General features: G+C 42.0%; 1 protein-coding gene across 5 annotated transcripts in view; it reads right to left on the reverse strand.

The window, feature by feature from the left end:
• Positions 1-19400, reverse strand: part of PCBP2 (poly(rC) binding protein 2) — a 56879-nt gene that overhangs the window by 15399 nt on the left and 22080 nt on the right. For 2 of the 5 annotated variants that reach the window (XR_014224929.1, XM_082245807.1), the window contains exons 6-12: positions 19252-19380; positions 17289-17363; positions 7611-7712; positions 7135-7176; positions 6717-6792; positions 2246-2301; positions 1534-1703 (exon numbers count right to left, since the gene is read on the reverse strand). Coding sequence is in view for 4 of the 5 variants with exons in the window: in XM_082245807.1 (XP_082101933.1) it covers positions 1534-1703; positions 2246-2301; positions 6717-6792; positions 7135-7176; positions 7611-7712; positions 17289-17363; positions 19252-19380 (650 nt within the window). In the remaining variant the exon portion in view is untranslated. Of the gene's footprint in view, positions 600-1533; positions 1704-2245; positions 2302-6716; positions 6793-7134; positions 7177-7610; positions 7713-17288; positions 17364-19251; positions 19381-19400 lie in introns of all 5 variants that reach the window. The other 3 variants (XM_082245804.1, XM_082245805.1, XM_082245806.1) reach the window with 3 other exon arrangements.

Below are 19400 nucleotides of genomic sequence, written 5' to 3' on the forward strand. Positions count from 1 at the left end.
TGCTTTATTGAAATACAGTGAATGCTAATAGCCAACACTACTGGCAAGGTTACAGATTCACAAAAAGGCAAAAAAACTACCTTTTCAATTACTTGTAAGCCCCAAATATTGCAAACTAATCCACCATCTAGGTGGTACAATTTATGCGTAGCATACTGGGACTTTGATGCAGCAGAATACACAGTCAAATTCAATAAAATAAAAATGCGTAGGTGTTTAAACTAGTCAAACAGGCTACTCAATAAGGAGAAAAACGCTGCTTTTCCGATTTCACTTTAGTATACAGCTGGGTAGCAGAGGCAGGAACAGCAGAGGATGAGGTAGAGGAGGCGGTGGACACAACATTTAGAGCCAGGAGCGGGACGGGTTTCATGTCAAGCAGATTGGAGACACAAGGGACAGTCGAGGGATTAGGGAGGCTGGAAGGTGTTTCCGAGGAAGAGGAGTTGGAGGCGGAGGAAGGTTCACCACCCCCGGCCGTGGAGGCGTTCACCAGAGAAGGGGCAGCGTTGGAAGAGGAAGGGGTGGAGGATTGAGAGATGCTGAGAAGGTCAGGGGTCGTGACGCTCTGGGAGGAGGAAGGTTTAGCAGTTTCTAGACTGTAACAGAGGAGAAAAGAAAAGGGAACAAAAACAAAAACGGGTGGGTGGGAGGGTAGGTACAAAACGGAGGAGTACAGGAGGATAACAATGGAAGTGGAGAGCAAGCAGAACTATATTAAGCAAAGTCTACCACTATAGTTACAAATGCCACCCAACTAGTGGTGTCACTTTCGTTTTACAACCACCAAAAAGTGGTTAGGCCAATAAGGCATTAAGATTAGCTTACCTTAATATGACTTTCCCTTACAATGTAACCTGAAGTAAAATACCACTAGAGTTTTGAAATGGCCCCCACAAATAAGTTGCAATGCTCAGTTTTATTCAATAGCTGGTAAAGATTACCGGCTTCAGGGCTGACTATATTAGAAACCCATCCTCCAGAATATTCTAGCTTTACAAAAGCACATCAAATATTAAACAGTGTAAAGAAAAAAACAAAAAAAACAAAACCACCAACAACTTTGTTAACCAACTATTTCCTTATAATCCCAAATATCCATAAGTAATGTTTTCCCAGGGAGCTCTCCATTTCCCGTGTTTGGTGATGATTTGCCTTCCAGTATCCTCTTAGCATTTAAATCTAGGGTAACCCCTTTGGAATGTACCATATGCAAGGCTAGATAACGTAATGAAAATTTTACACGCCAAAAGAGCCAAGACTTTCATGGAAGGCAAATCTAGAGACTGTAGACCTTGCTATATTTGTAGAGTATAACGCCAGCAAACATGCAGATAGCCCAGTCACTATATGGATCATAAAAACACAAGTACCCAAACAATCATGGCTTCCAAATCTTTATAATACAAAAGTGTGCATTGGAAATAACCATATTACAGATCTGGAAAACATGCAGTGACTGGGGAAGACACTTGGAAATTACTCAACTTTTTTCAATATACTTGTTCTGTTAACCAGATTTCAGGGTCTTACCTGACATTGATAAGGTACTGGGCCAAACTAATGCTGGCTGTGGACCCAGTAATTGTAACCTGACGATCAGTGGAACCTTCAACAGGGTTAGCAATCTTAATCTGTGCTCCAGACATCTGGCGAATCTCGTTTATTTTAGCTCCTTGACGTCCAATGATACAACCGATCAGCTAGAAGAAAGAAAAAACCTTATATATAGTTTCTTATCCTTTTTAATTGCCAACATCCAAAAGTTACATGCTAGGGCAAACATAGGGTTTAGAATACAGGAAAAGCCTAATTGGCCATCTCACTTGAATTTCAGAAAGAAAAAAAAAATGGTTTCTCATAATTTGCAGGGATTTTCTCACTCAGTTTGGTTAAGAGACAGGAAGTGAAGGGAAATCTCCCCAACGGGACACAGATGGCAAAAAACTGACAGTGCTTAAAAAAGGTCCCTTACTCTATCCAAAATTAAGTTTGACTATAGTTCTGCTATTGAATACCCCATCATGGGATTCTTGTAGAAGGTCAAAAAGGACTACAGTACAACATTTATGGCCTTTGAATGGAATCTCATTAAACTAAGACTCTGCAAAATCTACTCTGGCATTACAAACCGTTTTCCCCACTTCAAACTAAATGGCATCAGTGTTTGTTTTACAACATGAGGGATAGTTATGAGCTACTACCGTTGCGTTGACCTCAAGTCCACATAAGTTGATAAACTTACATCATTTGGAATGGTGAGTTCGTGGGAAGTTGTCTGAGCTGAAGCATCAATACCTCCTGCAAATAAAAAATAGAAGTATTAAAACGTCGCTAAAAACAACCTGGACAAAGATACTTCTATATGCTGTGAAAGCGGAGCTCAGCTATGCATAAAACAAAGTTGTTGCTTTCAATAAAGTGGGTTAATTATGTCTGAGGGAAACTCTCCTGAACTAAGATGGGGTTTGTCTGCTCCTTGAAGAAAAGCTATCCAAATTAAGTTTTTACCTTTGAGAAGGTTTATATAATAAAAAACAGTCACAAATTTAAATCAATATAAGTTATGCTGGACATAAATAGGTAGGGCGGGGTTCAGCAGTGTATGGCCAGCTTGACAGTATCTAAGAAGAAAACAATGCAACAAAAAGGAGAATTGAAAATACACCCAGGAAATGCCTTTTTGAAGAGACCTTTTTTGCTCACAGGAATAATCCGGCTCTAGATGAATCGATTGCAGATGGTTCAGCAAGGACCGGCTGAGATTTCATTCATCTATGGCCAACCTAGTTGTGCTAAAGTTGATCCAACCAGCCTGTCTTTCCGTTTCCATCTTTGCCAGCCACTATAGCCTACAGCAGTGGTCATGGTGTTCTGTCAGCAGGGAAGACTGCCAGCCGGCAGAACACAATAGCGATGCAGGAGAGATTCCCCATCAACACTGTTGATGGGGGAACTGAGCAACTTTGTATAATGTATGGTCTGCATTATTTGCCGGTGTATGAAGTCTCTTACCCTATGCTCACTTCTCCAGCAAGCCTGTGCAGCAGCTACCAAAATATCTTGTCAGCCATCACCCCCTTCTTTGTGTGAAAGTGCTGAAGTCTAGTGACCGGCCTCTACACCGAAGCGCTGCATCATAAGCACACATTCCTAAGCACATATTCTACTGGGCCTAAAACAGGCAAAGTAGTTCTTCAAAATACTGAGGTTTAAATGGTTAAAGGGCTGAATGACACAGTAGTATGCCCAAAAAAGACTTCTATTGCACCATTTCAAATGAAAAAATGCTTGGGGATAAAGTGGTCAGATAAAACAGCAGTTTTCCCCTTTTACCAGAGCATTATAATCACAGGCATCAAAGAGATAAGCAACACATTCACATTAAAATTTATTGTTAGCTGAAACTAATATGCACAAGAGGAAAGAAGATTTTCCTTCAATACACATAAGTTCAGCAAATTTCTGCAGACTATGCTATTTAAAGCTAAAATTCAATCCTACTTAGTCTTGCACAGCTGTATAGGTTCCTCTGCTGCACTGAAGCTGCTTACTGTAATAGGGTCTCACGATGTGCATTAGGAGCTGCACTATGCAGTCATGCTGGAAAGAACGGGGCCATCCCTTAAAACTGTTTCCAAAAAGTTAGGATCCAAAATATCTTGGTATGCTGATGCCTTAAGAGTTCCCTTCACTGGAACTAAGGGGCCCAAGTCAAACACCTGAACAACCATCCCACACCATAACCCCCCCTCCACCAAATGATTTGAAACAGTGCACAAAGCAAGGTCAATAAAGACATGAATGAGCAAGTTTGGGATGGAGGAACTTGACTGGTCTGCACAGAGTCCTGACCTTAAACCAACAGAACACCTTTATGATGAATTTGAACGGAGACTACAAGCCAGGCCTTCTCTCCATCAGTGCCTGACCTCACAAATGCGCTTTTGGAAGAATGGTCAAATTCCCATAGCAGCATTCCTAAACCTCGTGGACAGCCTTCTCAGAAGAGTTGAAGCAGTTATAGCTGCAAAGGGTGGGCAAACTCAATGAACCCTACGGGTTAAGACTGGGATGCCAATTTAAGTCTGTGTGTGTAAAGGTAGGCACCCCAATAATTTCGGTAATATAGTATATGTAGGCTGCCATTGTAAATTTCATAATCAATCAGCTGCTGCACTTGCAGGGTTCTAATGGAATGTGATATCCCTTTAGCCCCGGTTCACACTTGTGCGAGTGCGGGGTTCGCATGTAATGTCGGAGCGCACTGCTCCTTCATTACATGCGATCGGCTGTGCGGTGCGAGTTTAGCCATACACTTTGTATGGCTAAATTCGCACCCGCAGCAAACACGCACAGGACCCTTTTTGGCAGCCGCATCAGGATCGGATCACACAGCGGTTCACACTTGTGCGATCCGATCCTGTGCGAACTGCAAGATTGCACTGCGATATGCGATCAAACTGGGGGTGTCGTTAAGATTACATTGACACCCCCAGCGTATCACATATGGCAGTGTGAACTGCCGGGGGTGCGTGTGCGATGCGGTAACAGGCTGCGGATTCGCAGCCTTCCCGCATCGCATAAGTGTGAACCGGACCTTAGGAGTAACTCACCAAAAACTACATTTTTGTTGCAGGGGATGCCATAAATCTGGCTTGTATCTTAGTGTAGACTTTTGGGAACAAGCAAGTCAGTCAAGCAGAAAATGACATTTCTGGGGGCATTCTGTACCCCATCTGTACAGAATGCCTCCAGAATGCCAAATTACATTTTACAGAAAATGACAGCACTGTAGATTGAAAAGGAAAGGCAACATTAAATTACAATATGACTTGTGTCACAACTGTATACTTTTTCCATATATTAAGATTGGAGAATCTCTTTAGAAAGCAACAGTGGCCTGAAACATCAAGAATGTTAAGATTCCTTGTTCCCCCACCACTGTTGGAAGAACTAGGAATAATTAGACACAATGAGATATGATGAAAAGCATTCTCTGGGCATTGTAGCTTTTAGAGAGATCAGTGGTGCTGTTACAGCCTATAATCAGGGTCTGAATACTCAGTCTGCACCCAGTACAGTCTTGGGTTTTAAACTTTTGGTTAAAATTCACTTTAGACCTGAAGCTTAGTTTAAGCCCCCAAACATTTTCTGAAATCAAAAAACATTTTGTAAAAAAAGGTTGCACCGAGTAAATAGACACCCAATAAGTCCAGCCTAAAATTGTGCAAATCCCTGAAAGTGTCAACTTTCAGTACATATTAAAGCTGGCCATTGACAGTGATTTTCTTTCCTGGGTTGCCAGAAAGAAAATCTATTCCACCATCACAGTCCCTGTTGATGGGGAAATCCCTCTTGTAGCGTGATTGTGTGCACGGCTTCCCCTCCCCCTGCCAGGAGAACACAGTGATACTGCTAGCGGCTATGATAGCTGCTAGCAATAATTGCATGTAAAATCTGACAGGCTGGCTACACCCAAATTGATTGTTAAACTTGGGTACATACAATCCGACCATACATCGAATCTCGGCCGGTCCTTGTTGAGCCAGCGGAGATTTGAATCATCTATGGCGGCTTGGCCTGGAAGCCGATTGGTTTCTATGCAGATCTGCACCAGATTTTGCACTCTGCAGTTTTAGTAAATCAACCCCACAAACTAAAGGCTTTTTTTAAAAAACATGGTATACTTACCTGCTCTGTACAGTGGTTTTGCACAGTGCAGCCCCGATCCTCTTCTCAGGTCCCTCCCTCCTACAGATTGCCCCCCAGAAATAGTAGCATGCAATGGGGGCACCTAAGCAGGCTCGCTCCCAAGCCACGGCTCTGTGTTATTGTGAAAAGGAAAAGGTTCATAGGCCACACCATGAAGCAGACCCATGTGTATGAAGTGAGATGAATGGCAGCCTTAGCCTGGACTCCAGTTGCTGGGACTTACTACAGCTCCCTATCCTTGCCTGCACTCCGTGGTCTAGTTGGACTTTACCCTCTCTACCTGAGCGGCACCCAAAATTTGTCTTTGGGTCACTATGCATTCATTCACACAGAGCCGTGGCTCGACCCCACCACTTCTCTCCACACTGGCTCTGATTGACAGCAGTGGGAGCCAATGAGCAGCAAGAGTCCTTGAAGAGCAGAGGCTTCTGTGCACATCGCTGGATCGCGATAGGGCACAAGTAACTGGCGGCAGGGGGAGCTGCTGCAGATAAGTTTTACCTTCATTCATAGAATGTATGAAGTCAAAAAATATTGAGCCTGTAGAACAACTTTAAAAAGTCAGAGGCCCCATCACAATAGCAGCAGGTTAAAATGCTCTGTTCACATATGGGCTTGTGTCCATTTTGCTGGGCATTTATCACATAATGTGGGAAAAATTCCAAAGTATAAACTTTTCTACCAGTTAAATTGGAAAGCAATGCCATCATCCACTACTACCCACAACTATGTTGTGCCAGAGAATTTCCCTTCTCTTCATACTTCGGAAATTTAACAATTCCTTTCCAATTTTAACAGTCAAATGTGTCTACTAAAGACTGGAAGCAGGAATTCAAAAACATACATGCATGAAATACTATATGCAAAATAGAACAGTTTCTCCTAGAAGATAGCACAGCTATTCTGATTTGAGTGAAGCAGCTGAGACTGGAAAAATTGCAAAGCTAGCAGTGAGCAGTGTGGCTCATTAAAAAAACAGAACACAAGCAATGATTCCTTACCACTGAATCCGGTGTTGCCACTATGGGACATAGGGAAGTGAGATTGCTGCATTGCCAGTTGGTGTAACTTGGTCAGCTAAGGAAGAAAAAATGCAGTTCTAGAGAGATGCAAGGCAATTGGATATTAACTAAAAGGCAGATGTGAACAGATTGCTTAGCTCAGTGTCCAGCTAAAAGACCACAAATATAAGAAATATTAGCGATGTGAGAGTACACTATGGATAGAATTGCAGAAACCGTGCTAATCGCTATTCTAAGAGGATACACCTAAAAGCATACTTTCTGCAGGTTCATTTTGCTATTTAGTGCAAAAGCAGGTACAAAGCAAGAGGTGCACTGCTTAAAATGTGAATCTGATTCTGAAATACCCAGAACTACAGCCCTCAGAGAATGGCATAGGAGGCAAAAGCACACTTACATCAGGCTGAGGAATGGCATACTGTCCTTGAATGGTGTAGGCCTAAAAAAGGAGCAAAAAGTAGTCCAATTAAACTCATGTGACAGCCAGCAAGACCAACGTGTGAAGGAAAGGGCTAACCAGACAAGACAAAAAAAAACGTAAGCAAAGCAGATTTAGGAAGACCAATTAGCATTAGCTGTTTAGAGTGCACCAAAACACCATATTTAAAAAAGGTGCTTTCTAATGACAGCCTGAAAGTGATAAATCTTGGTTACAACAATAAGTGTAGTGCAGTTTCCAGGCCCATGTAGGACAGCCAAAGCATTAGAATTGCACATGATCTGTGATAAGAAAACATTGGCATCTAAAAGTAACTTGTGTTTTCATACTTTATTTTTAATAAGTCTGCAACTATTCGTTTTAGAAGTAACTTATAAAAGATTTGAGAAAAAAAAAAAAAAAAAGTCTAGTATAGAGTAAATATCAGGACCTACCCCATGGAGATCCACAGCATCTAGGGAGACTCCCCCTGTGTGGGACCTCCGCCCCTCCCACAGGTCAGTCTCACATGCGTGCCCTCCGGCCTGGCGCGACACCTGTTGAACAAAGCGAAAACGGGATTCAGTTATCTCTGATAAAGGTCACAGCCTCAGTCCTCAGACATCATAACCCCAGCCACCACATCCATTGGAAACATTGGAAAGGATGAGTCGGGTCATGGATCCAAAATGAGGCCACAAGTTTAAGCTAATCCTTAACTTCACTCATATCTATCTCCGTGTATGCTTATAATTAAAATGCATCTTAAACAGAACAGCAACAAGGATTTCAGACTGTTGATAAAGATATCTATGCCACAAGCAAATATCAGCATTCGACAACTAGTTAGAACTTTTACACTGATCTCTGAAAAGTAAAAAACAAGTTATTCCACTAACAATGCACTGTCTGGCATAAAATTAAAGTCACATGTCCTTTATTCTAAGTCTAATCATGAGCATCAACTTAATGCTAAATCCCTAATCCTTCAATTAACACAAGCCTGAAAAATTAGAACATGTAAAGGATTAGCAGCAACTTAAAAGTTTCATAGGTATATTAACAGAACTGAATAACGATTCACTCTGATGGCACAAAAGGATGTGCGTGTCTAACCCTAGTACTGCCTACGAGTAGTCTCAGTATCCTTTACCAATGCTCTGCAGCAGACAATACATGCTAAATAGATGTTCTGTTAGAGAATTGTGGCATGAAGTAATCATATAAACAGCCATAACTGCACTTGAATTGAATACCCTCTTTCTTAAACCAATATGATGAGCTTATGTGTCAGTCATTTTGGATCCATGATTACAACTCTTCAGTGAAAAAACAAAAAAATATATTTAATGAAGACTTCATAAGGCAGTCGCTTCCATCAGAGACACTTAACACTTTGTTCAAAAAAGGTGACACAACAGACAAAACAAGGAATTTTTTTAAACAGCCAATTCAGAACTTAACTCTGGGAGGAAATTAAACCTGAATAAAACCAATCTTCAACATTTAACAGATGCAGAGCTCCTCTGTGCAGTAGCGGTGGCACAAACACCAGCCATCAGCTTTAATGACCTTTGAAACTCCAAATCTGTTTTTCAGATGTGCGCTGGCATGGAACTTAAAGTGTTACTAAACCCAGGACCCGGCATTCACTATATCTGGTCTCCCAAAGTGCACAGAATAGGAAAATACAATTTTAGTAAATTATAAACTGCTAAATGCCTTTTCTCAGCAGTATATAGCAGTCTTTGACCTATCAGTTCCTAGTAAAGCTTGTAGGAGGAATTTTCATTCTCCCCAGACCCTCTGTCTGGAAAGTGCTAATTGGCTCTGTGCTGATCACATGCACTCTCCCAAGAGAAAAGAAAAAACTCTAGCAATATACCCCAAACTGAGCATGTGCAGCCTGACTCTTAATGCTCCATTTTATCAAGAGATCGGTTGGAGTCAGTTAAAGAGTAGGATCAGAGAAACAGGATCGCATAGGCTTTATACACAATGCAGATGATGACCCCTTAGATTCCAGTGAGTATAACAAGCATGCTTTACTGCATTTAGACTGATTTTACTGTTGTGGGTTTAGTAACACTAAATGTTTGACAACTACAAAATTATGATATGTAAACACACATTTAGACCATTTTGGAAGCTGAAAGTTTAAGAATGACACTTAAAACATTGCCTCACCATTGCCCTGCTGACAGTTTCTAATAAATTGCAATATAATATTAACACAAATTTGTTTTCTATATGGCTAAATCTCAAGTTTATCTGTATAGGAGAGATGAGTCAGCACCTGAATCAGAGCAGCAACATCACCGTGCATCCATAGCAAAAGTAGTTATCGGCATGGAGAAAGGTGTGTAGAAAGATGGAGCAAATATGTAATGATAGATAGGACAGACATACATACACAGCTTGACAAATTAGTTTGAAATCTACGAGCCAGGTTTTTTTCGCACATGCCGAATGACCGGCTTCTGTCAGACCGGCTGCCATATACACGGGGCCCATCTACATCATGGGATATTTACAATGTGGTGGGAGCTAGTTGCACTCCTAGCACATGTGACATAGTGCTGGCTCCTGAGACATGACAGACAACGGAGTGTGCAGAGCGGTGCTGGAGGAATCATGCAGAGCCTCTCTTATCTCCGTTTCCTGTGTCTCTCCTCTCACAGGCAGAGTGCAATTGATATCACTCCGCCCGTGACAGGACAGAGGCAGGACTATACAGGAAGCATCGGCCACGTTCCGTCACAGCTGACAGACACCGTTCTGTCGACAGACAGCCCAAGTCTCATGCGAGGTGCGAGAGTTTCCCGCATGTGGGCGCGGCACTTGCAGGTGTTCAGGAGCCACAGCCCGCATGCGGGAGACTCCAGCACCTCGCAGGAGACTTGGGCTGTCTGGCAACAAACACTTGCCACAGTGTAACCCAGGCACTAGGCCGCTAATTCTACTCGCCAATGCAGCCTGGGGTTTATCGAACAAAAAAAAAAACCCACACCACAATTAGAAAATGTATACAGAGCACTAGAGCAATTGCGAGGCAACATTTATAAAATGTATTTTAGTGTTTAGCATTTATTTTAAGGACACTTTCCCATTTATGTGAATGTATTTCGTTTTAGGATGCAAAGTAGTGTCATTTGCACACATTCGTAACATTTGCCAAGCTACCAATTTGGTGTAGGAGGGGGTAAAAAAACGTAACTAAAATTACAGGTTGCACAGGTATATAGTACAGAAATGTATAGTCCCTGCGCTACTCAATAAATGTGCACAAAAAAGTATATATGAATGATGCAAACAAAATGAATATATTAGTGCAGCACTCAGTCCATTCCAGGCAATTGCAACTTGCACTTACATGAGCCAATGGGTCGATCTGGAATATAAGCCTGTGTGCATGCCACCTGACTTGGTTTTCTATGACCTTGTAAGCAGCGGCTCTCTGCATAGAGGGTCCAAGGGGATATGTAGATAACCGTAAGGGCAGCTCCAACTACTCATCCGACCAGCAATGAGACATGAGCACCAAATAAAAGGAGTGCTTCCTGCCTTGTGGAAGTCAATAGAGCCACAATCCCAGGAATAAATAAAATAGATTTGACTTTAAGGAAAAAGTAAAAAAGCATGACCTGCAGGAGTGCTCAGACTGATACATCAAGCCAGTGGAGAGAATAAAATATCCCAAATGCTGAAAGATGACATGATCCTAGACTCAACAGTAGATTACACTGCCCAGGAGCCTGAGGACAGTGGGAGAAATGTGTAGATTACAGCTGCCAGGGTCACTGACATGGCACATTTACCTGAAGTCCTGTGTCCCGGAACCAGATGTGATGTCATACACCTGGCAAAAGAGCGCCCAAACAAAAGCTGGTGAGGGCAAACTTCTCCCACCGTCCTGAGGCTCCAGGGCGGTGTAAACTACTGTTGGGTCAAAGATCAGGTGTCATCCTTCAGCATTTGGGATTATGTTTCTCTTCCCTCCACTGGCTTGGTGATGCATCAGCCTGGGTACTCCTGCAGGTCATGTTTAATCTTGCATGAAAGTGAAATCAGATTTTTATCTATTCCTGGGCTTGTGGCTCTATTGACTTCCACGGGGTAGGGAGCACTCCTTTGCCTCCCCCACTATTAGTCCTAGTCTAAAGACTGATAGCCATTGAAAGTAGCATGTTTGTAAAAATGTTGTAGATTATCCTAACAGGGTAAAGTCAATCCAAGAAGTACAACGTCATTGGACATGGTGCATCCCTATTGGACCACTGCTTATAGGGTAGAAAGCCAGGGCAGGAGGCATGCACAGGCTTATTTTAGTTCCAGTTGGAACTATTGGATCATGCAAGCGCCATTAACGTTTTGATATTTTAACCACTTTAAGACCAAGCCTATTTTTGACACTGTGTTTACAAGCTAAAAATCTTTTTTTGCTAGAAAACTACTTAGAACCCCAAAACATTATATATATTTTTTTAGCAGAGACCCTAGAAAATAAAATGGAGATAGTTTCACACCGTATTAGCGCAGCGGTCTTCCAAACACAATTTTCTTTTGGAAAAAAATCACTTTAATTAAAAAAAACAACAGTAAAGTTGGCCCAATTTTTTTCCATAATGTGAAAGACAATGTTATGCCGAGTAAATAGATACCCAACATGTCATGCTAAAAAATTGCGCACGCTTGCGGAATGGCGACAAACATTGGTGCTTAAAAATCCCATAGGTGACACTCAAATTTCTACAGGTTACCAGCTTAAGAGTTACAGAGGAGGTCTAGGGTTCAAATGATTGCACTCACTAACAATCGCAGCAATACCTCACGTGTGGTTTGAACACCGTTTACATATGTGGGCGGTGCTCCCATATGCGTTCGCTTCTGCACGCAAGCTAGCGGGGACAGGGCGCTTTAATTTATTTTTTCTCCCCCCATTTATTTTTACAGTTAAAAATCATTTTTGATCATTTCTATTCCTATTACAAGGAATGTAAACATCCCTTGTAATAGAAATAGGCATGACAGGACCTCCTATTGTGAGATCTGGGGTCAAAAAGACCTCACGTACAAAAAATGTAAAAATCTGCTCTTTAAACTGGTTGCTAGGCAACGATGTTTGACGTTGCTCCGGTCCTCCAAGACCATAGAGTCGAGCGAGGGCCATCTTGCCCTTACTCGACTTCCTGTCTAGAGAGGATCCGGGACCGGATCCTTTTCCCCGCCGTTGGCGGGTTCGGTAAGCGAGGAAAAGGACCGTGACGCGGTGGGAGGGGGGCACCCCTTCCGCCGCACCGTAAGGGTGATCCTGCGGTGAATCCACCGTTTGGACCACCCTTAACTGAAAGCCGATCGCCCACAATTTTCAAAATACCAGGGTTTTGGCACCTATCCGTTTTACTACACTTGTTTATATTGCACGAACTAGAAACACTGAGCAATTTATACATATTTTGGAGTATGAGCACAGTGCCAATACTTTTTTGCATTTCATATGTTAAGTGTTGCATTTTCTACATTTCTTCAATTTCATTGCACTGTGGATTTATATACATCGGTTATCTACATACATTGATTGAACTGTATTTGTTTACCTACATGCATGTTTACGTAAATGCATGGTTATTTTTTTCATTGTATTCTTTATTTTCGTTTGTAGTATTGATAGGGTTAAGGGAGTATTCTGCCCCATATCAGACCACTGTAAAAGATGGATGCCAAATACAGGTTACCAATTTTGGACATACCCGGAGGCTAATCGGATATCAGGGATTTTTAACCAAGATTCAGGTATTAAGCAGCAGGTGGATGTTTGACTTGCAAATATTGGAACTGAGCAATCCCCTTCTATGTCCACGAAAATACACAACCGTGCCTTTCACTGGGTTTCTACTGCAAATATTCCAAATTGTTCTATAGTTCCATATTGCTCTGAAAAAGCCAACCCTCCTCCCCAGGGTCATTACTGCACAATAGAAAAGATTCACCAAAAAAGGTACAAAACCTTTTAAATAATTAAGTTGCTTAAAATCAAAAACTTTAGACAGCGGGAAGAGTTAAAGTGGTTGTCAAGTCAGAAGTTTTTTTATCGTCATGCATTTTATGTATTAGGATAAAAATCCGGTGTAGTATAAAAATGCAGCCCCTTGAGCCACCCTAATACTTACCTGAGCCCCCTCTATCCAGCGATATCCCCGAGTGCCTCAGCTGTCCGAAATTTTCTCTCCTGATTGGCTGAGACAGCAGTGCTACCATTGGCTCCCACTGCTGTCAAACTCAGATAGTTAATTAGGAGATGGGGTGGGGCCAAAAGGCAGCTCCATGCCTGAATTGAACAAGGAGCTGCAGCTTGGCTCAGGTGCCCCAATTGCAAGCTATTTGCTGTGGGGGCACTCAACAGGAGGGAGGGACCAGGAGCTCCAGCCAGGGACCCGAGAAGAAGAGTAAAGTATCTGTGCAAAACCACTGCACAGTGGAGGGTGAAGTATAATTTTTTTTTTCTATTAAAATAAACCGGACACTTAATCCCTGCTAAAATAACTTTTTCGTGCGCATAAAAACATTTTAGGCTTGAAGATTAGCTCCCTTTTCACCCCACTTTTCTGAAAACAGAGACCCTGAAGAATAAAAAGGCAGTTCCAATATTTTTTGATCACACACTGGCATAATGGTTTACTAAGCATAATTTTAGTGCATACAAAAACAGTTTTTTGGTAAAGTAAATTAGTAGGTTGTGCCGAGTAGATAAGATATCCAACATTTCAAGCCTTAAACTTACACGTCTGAGGTGGTCAACGTAGATATCAGAAATTTTCCATAGGCGGTGTTGTCAAAGCCCTTACAGGCCATACGTTTAGAATTAATCTTGAATAACAGTCCTAGAGAATGATCGTTCTCATTCCTTCATGCACAGCAATTTGCAACATGTAGCACAACATACTGAGCGCCCATCCCACCCCACTGTGCGATTACAGACATGGCCATGTATGTGGTGGCAAGCGCTTTTTTGGAAGTGGCGGTTTGGAGGTTTAAGTGCCTGGGTGTAGCCATTTTTTCCCCCCCAATAGCTCCATATACAATTGCATTTTTATTGCGACATGTTCTTTAAGACAGACCTCTGAGGTCTCCCTTGCACTTCCCTGAAGCAAAGAGTGCACATCAAATCATTACTTCCCTGGTCACAGCAGACAGAGAAAACGACAAAGTGAAAGGGGTTTCCCTCTCAAGTCTTTCCCACTAGATGGATGTGATTTCCCCTTACCGCTTGTTCTGGTGTCAACTCAAATTCTGGATTACCCTCTTTTTTAACCAATATTCACCAGTGCAAAGGCAATTTAAAAACTAAGCAACTCTTAATATAAGGGAAACCTGACGTCCTGATAATTTTTGGATTTCACCTCACCTTGTTTCGGTGACAAATGGTCACTGGCAGAGCATGAATCTACCTTGGGGGGACACCGGCAGAGCGTGAATCTACCTTGTGGGGACACCGGCAGAGCGTGAATCTACCTTGGGGGGACACCGGAAGCGTGAATCTACCTTGGGGGGGGGGGGGGGGGGGGACACCGGCAGAGCGTGAATCTACCTTGGGGGGGGGGGGGGGGACACCGGCAGAGCGTGAATCTACCTTGGGGGGACACCGGCAGAGCGTGAATCTACCTTGGGGGGACACCGGCAGAGCGTGAATCTACCTTGGGGGGACACCGGCAGAGCGTGAATCTACCTTGGGGGGGGGGGGGGGGGGGACACCGGCAGAGCGTGAATCTACCTTGGGGGGGGGGGGGGGACACCGGCAGAGCGTGAATCTACCTTGGGGGGGACACCGGCAGAGCGTGAATCTACCTTGGGGGGACACCGGCAGAGCGTGAATCTACCTTGGGGGGACACCGGCAGGGCGTGAATCTACCTTGTGGGGACACCTCAAAAAATTGTTAGGGGTTCTAAATTCTCCCATCTCATATGACCTACACAATTCGAGAGATGCACCAAAATGTATGCAACCGAAAATGGTATTTTCAGCATTTTTCCAAGAAAAGGTGCGGATAACGGCTCCAAAGACATTTTCCTACAATGCTTCTGTACTTATTGTGTATTTTTCATATGTCATGTGACTCAAAAACATAACGGGTTTGTTAATACGCTCTTGCTGCGTTTTTAATGCATTTCAACGAATAGGTGCGTTTTTGAAACATTTTTTTTAACTGACCAAAAATGCAGCAAGCAAGGTTTTTTTTTAAACCACATCAGACTAGTGTAAAGACCAGCATAGACTTTAACCGCTTGCTGACCACCCCACGCAGATTTACTGCGGCAGGGCGGCTCGGCTGCACATAATCACGTAGATCTATGTGATTATGTGCATGCGGTGCACAAGTGCCGGAGTCGCGCTCCCTCTGATTAGAAACAGTGGGAGGCAGACCACAGGAGGAGCAGGCTCAATCGCCGCCGGTCTCCCGCAATCTTTGGCAAAACTGATGAGAGCAATCTGGAATGTAAACAATTAAGACAGCTCTCCTGTCAGAGGCAGGGAAAGATTGTGTGATTCAGCTAAGCTGAATCACCAATCTCTCTGCCTCTGTTCAATCCACCCCCCCCCCCCACAGTTAGTAAGCACATCTAGGGAACACATTTAACCCCTTGATCATCCCCAGTGTTATACAGTAACAGTGCATAATTAGCACCGATCACTAATAATGTCACTGGTCCAGAGAAAGTGTCAGATTTGTCCGCGCAATGTCGCGGCCCAAAAAATATAAATAAAAATCGCTGAGCGCCGTCATTACCAATAAAAATAATTTAAAAGTCCATAAATCTATCCTGTAGTTTGTAAACGCTATAACTTTTGCGCAAACCCAATTATATGCTGTGATTTTTTTTTACCAAAAATGTAGAATATGAATTGGCCTAAACTGATAAAAAATAGTTTTAGATTTTATTGGGAATGTTTTATAGCAGAAAATAGACTTTTTTTCAATTTTCATTTTCGGTCAAGTGCAGCATAAGTTTTCGGAACCAAAATTCTCGTGTGTCAACTCTACAGATAAGAAAAAATTCTGGTACATCAACCTAGCATGCAATAATGTATTCTCCTTACAGCTCACCTAAAGCCAAAAATGTAATTACAACTCATCAGCCCTTTTACCCAGGCTCTTCCATCTCACCCTTCATTTTCACTAGGTAATCATGTAAATTATACATTTTCTGTGTCTATGCTCACTTCTCTAACATCTATGGAAGCAGCTATGGTTGCCCACCCAAGCTACACATCAAATTTGTTTGCCTTTTAACATTTTTTCACATATCACAGTGATCAACTTTTTTTGGCATTTGCCAATAATGCCAGCACTACATCCAAGGACTAGTTCCTTGGTTTTAGACTTTAAAGCTTTTGCCACCATCGAAGTACTGCATCCACAGCAGCAACAGCACGCAGCAGCCAGGCATTTGTATACCTTTACACAACAGTCGGCTTTGTTTTTTTTAGAAGGATCAAGCCTGTAAAGCCACCTAGTTAATTTTACATGTACAGGTGACATTAGGAGATCCCCGATCCCTCCATTAAGAAAACCTGTACCTATGCAGTCATAGGTAAATTCTAAAAAAAAAGATCTGTTTTTATTTTATCACATCCAAACATTGGACATCCACACATGTACATTAGTGAAGGCATTCATTTTAGGGCCAACATTCACCATTCACACGGATTACCAGTAAAAGGTTTCTAAAGAATTGCAGATACACATTTTGGATACTGTAGTTTTCCATTTTACAGGCACATACAGCTTGACATTTTGTTATCAATTTGCTCGATTCAACCTAATTTTATATTCTGTGTACCAATACTCTGCTTGTTGGCATTTGTGTATTTTTTTTACTGAAAATATAGATTTGATAAATAGCACTAAACCAGTATGAAAAAAACTGGAACTACCATTTTATTTTACACGGTCTCAGTTTTTAGAAAATATGTTTACAGGTAAAGATGAAGAAAAAAAGAAAAAACATTTTAGTAATCTATCTGTACAAGTTTCTTGCCTCCTGCAATATATATATTTTTTTTTATCACAGATCATGTGTATATCACTACAGGGGTAGGGGGGACAGAAAACCACATTAAATGTCCGACTTACCTGCCCACCTGCAAAAATAACCGGAGAACTGGAGGGTTTTGGCCGATATGGGATGGTTACCCCCTTTGGAGGAGACTAGAAGGCAAGATTGAATATACTGTCAGAAATGTCAATTAGATTGCATTTGGACAACACAAAATCAACACATGGCTTAACATTAAGCTTTATAACACAAACATTATGAAAGATCCACTTACAATCATATTAAAGTGGTGCTAAAGCCTTAAGGTAAAATCTTCTGTGCAACACCCAGCCCCCCCATACTCAAGCCTATTCATGATCCAGTGCTGTGCATAAGAGCCAAGGCTCCGACTCTGTCCTTCCTCTCTACGCAGATTGATAGCAAGAGCCACTGGCTCCTACTGCAGTTTCCTATGGGGGGCACTCGCAAATAAGGAGAGCCAGTGGGTGACCCCAGAGGAGGAAGAGCAGGGCTACTATGAAAAACCATTGCACAGAGCCGGTATGGCCGGAAAGAAAAAAAAAAAAAAAAAAAAAAAAAAAGGAACCTTTGATATACATTTAAGGGGTCACTAAAGGCAATTTTTTGGATAGCGTGGAAGATGAACTAATCAGGTTTTATTCAATTATTGCTGTCTGTCCCCGTTCGGAAGTGTCACCCTCTCCATTGGTCCTGTTTTCTATTACTTTTTTTTTCTTATAGGTACTTCTATAGCGTGGTTCATTTATGTAGCACTGTAATATTTTATATATATTTTTTATTATTACATTCACCTCAGTTCCTGTCCTCAAGGAGCTTACAATCTAAGGTCCCAACTATCATTCATACATAAACCAGGGCCAATTTATAAAGGAACCAGTTAACCTACCAGCATATTGTTGGAGTGGCAGAAGAAACCGGTGTACTCAGAGGAAACCCATGCAGGCACAGGGAGGACATGGAAACCCTGAAGGTAGTGCCATGGTTGGGATTCAAACCCATGATCCTAGTTCCGATAGGCAGAAGTGTTGACCACTTTTTCCACTGTATGCCCCATTATTGAAAGAATCCTAGATTTTAGGGTTACATAGAACAGGAGCAGAGGGGAAATCTTCCAATGGGGACACTAGTTCTGGTGACACCCCAGGATTCCCTCACTTGATGAATATTCTCACTTCCTGTTTTGGCTACGGGACAGGAAGAGAAGCAAAATCTCCATGTTGGGACACAGATGGAAAAAACCCTCCCTTTACGCTTTCCAAAATGAAAAAAAAAAAAAAGCTTTGCCTTTAGTGACACTTTAAACCTGTAGACAAAACAGGTAAACTATGAGACCATTAGCAAATATTTAGACCATCATTGCTGGCCTTATTGCCCAGCTGTCTTAGTCACAGACCCAGAAACAGCCTCTAGCTAATCTATATACTTTTCACTAACGTTTTTTGCGAGGCGAAAAGGCAAGAGTCTTGTAAGAGATCTAACAAGTCTCTCCTGAAATTAAAAAACCTTCCTACTCACATGTTTTTCTATTTAACCATTTAAAGTTCCACTTTAAAAGGTGTATTTAGAGGCATAATGTACAGTGAAGAGCTTTTATGTCAGCCTTTTACATCACACTAGCAACTTTTGTAAGCTTGCTTTTCTGTAATAAGACTCCAAGACACTGTTGCACTATAGACAAATTGCGTCTCAAGGCACGATATATACACATTCTATAAACGTTCATATGAGAATTTAGTTCACGTATGCAAGAGAATACCCATTAGAATACTATAGTTTATATATGTTTACAAGTCTGCATATCTGGTCTTCTTCAGTATCTTTCAAATCAGTATAAAGTTTTAATAGAAAACGTTAAATTACAGACATATGCTAACTAGCTTTTAACTGGCAGTCTTAACGCAAAACATGGTAAACTATGTTGGGTGGCCGGAAACCAAGAAAAGATGGAAAATTTCTCCAAACGTGCAAAGCCCAGTGTAACCATTACTCCTACACATTGTATTTTGGCATTGGTCTTACCTCCAGCATTACCACACAGATCTGTTTGACACAGTCAATGATGGACTGAGGAATACCGGCAATAGTGATTGCACGTTCTGTGGAGTTCGGCAGCATATCCCCTGCAACCTGAACCTGTGCCCCTGTACTCTGGAAAACAAACAGGACAA

The sequence above is a fragment of the Pelophylax lessonae genome (assembly GCF_965119305.1).
Source record: "Pelophylax lessonae genome assembly, chromosome: 2".
NCBI classification, from domain to species: Eukaryota; Metazoa; Chordata; class Amphibia; order Anura; family Ranidae; genus Pelophylax; species Pelophylax lessonae.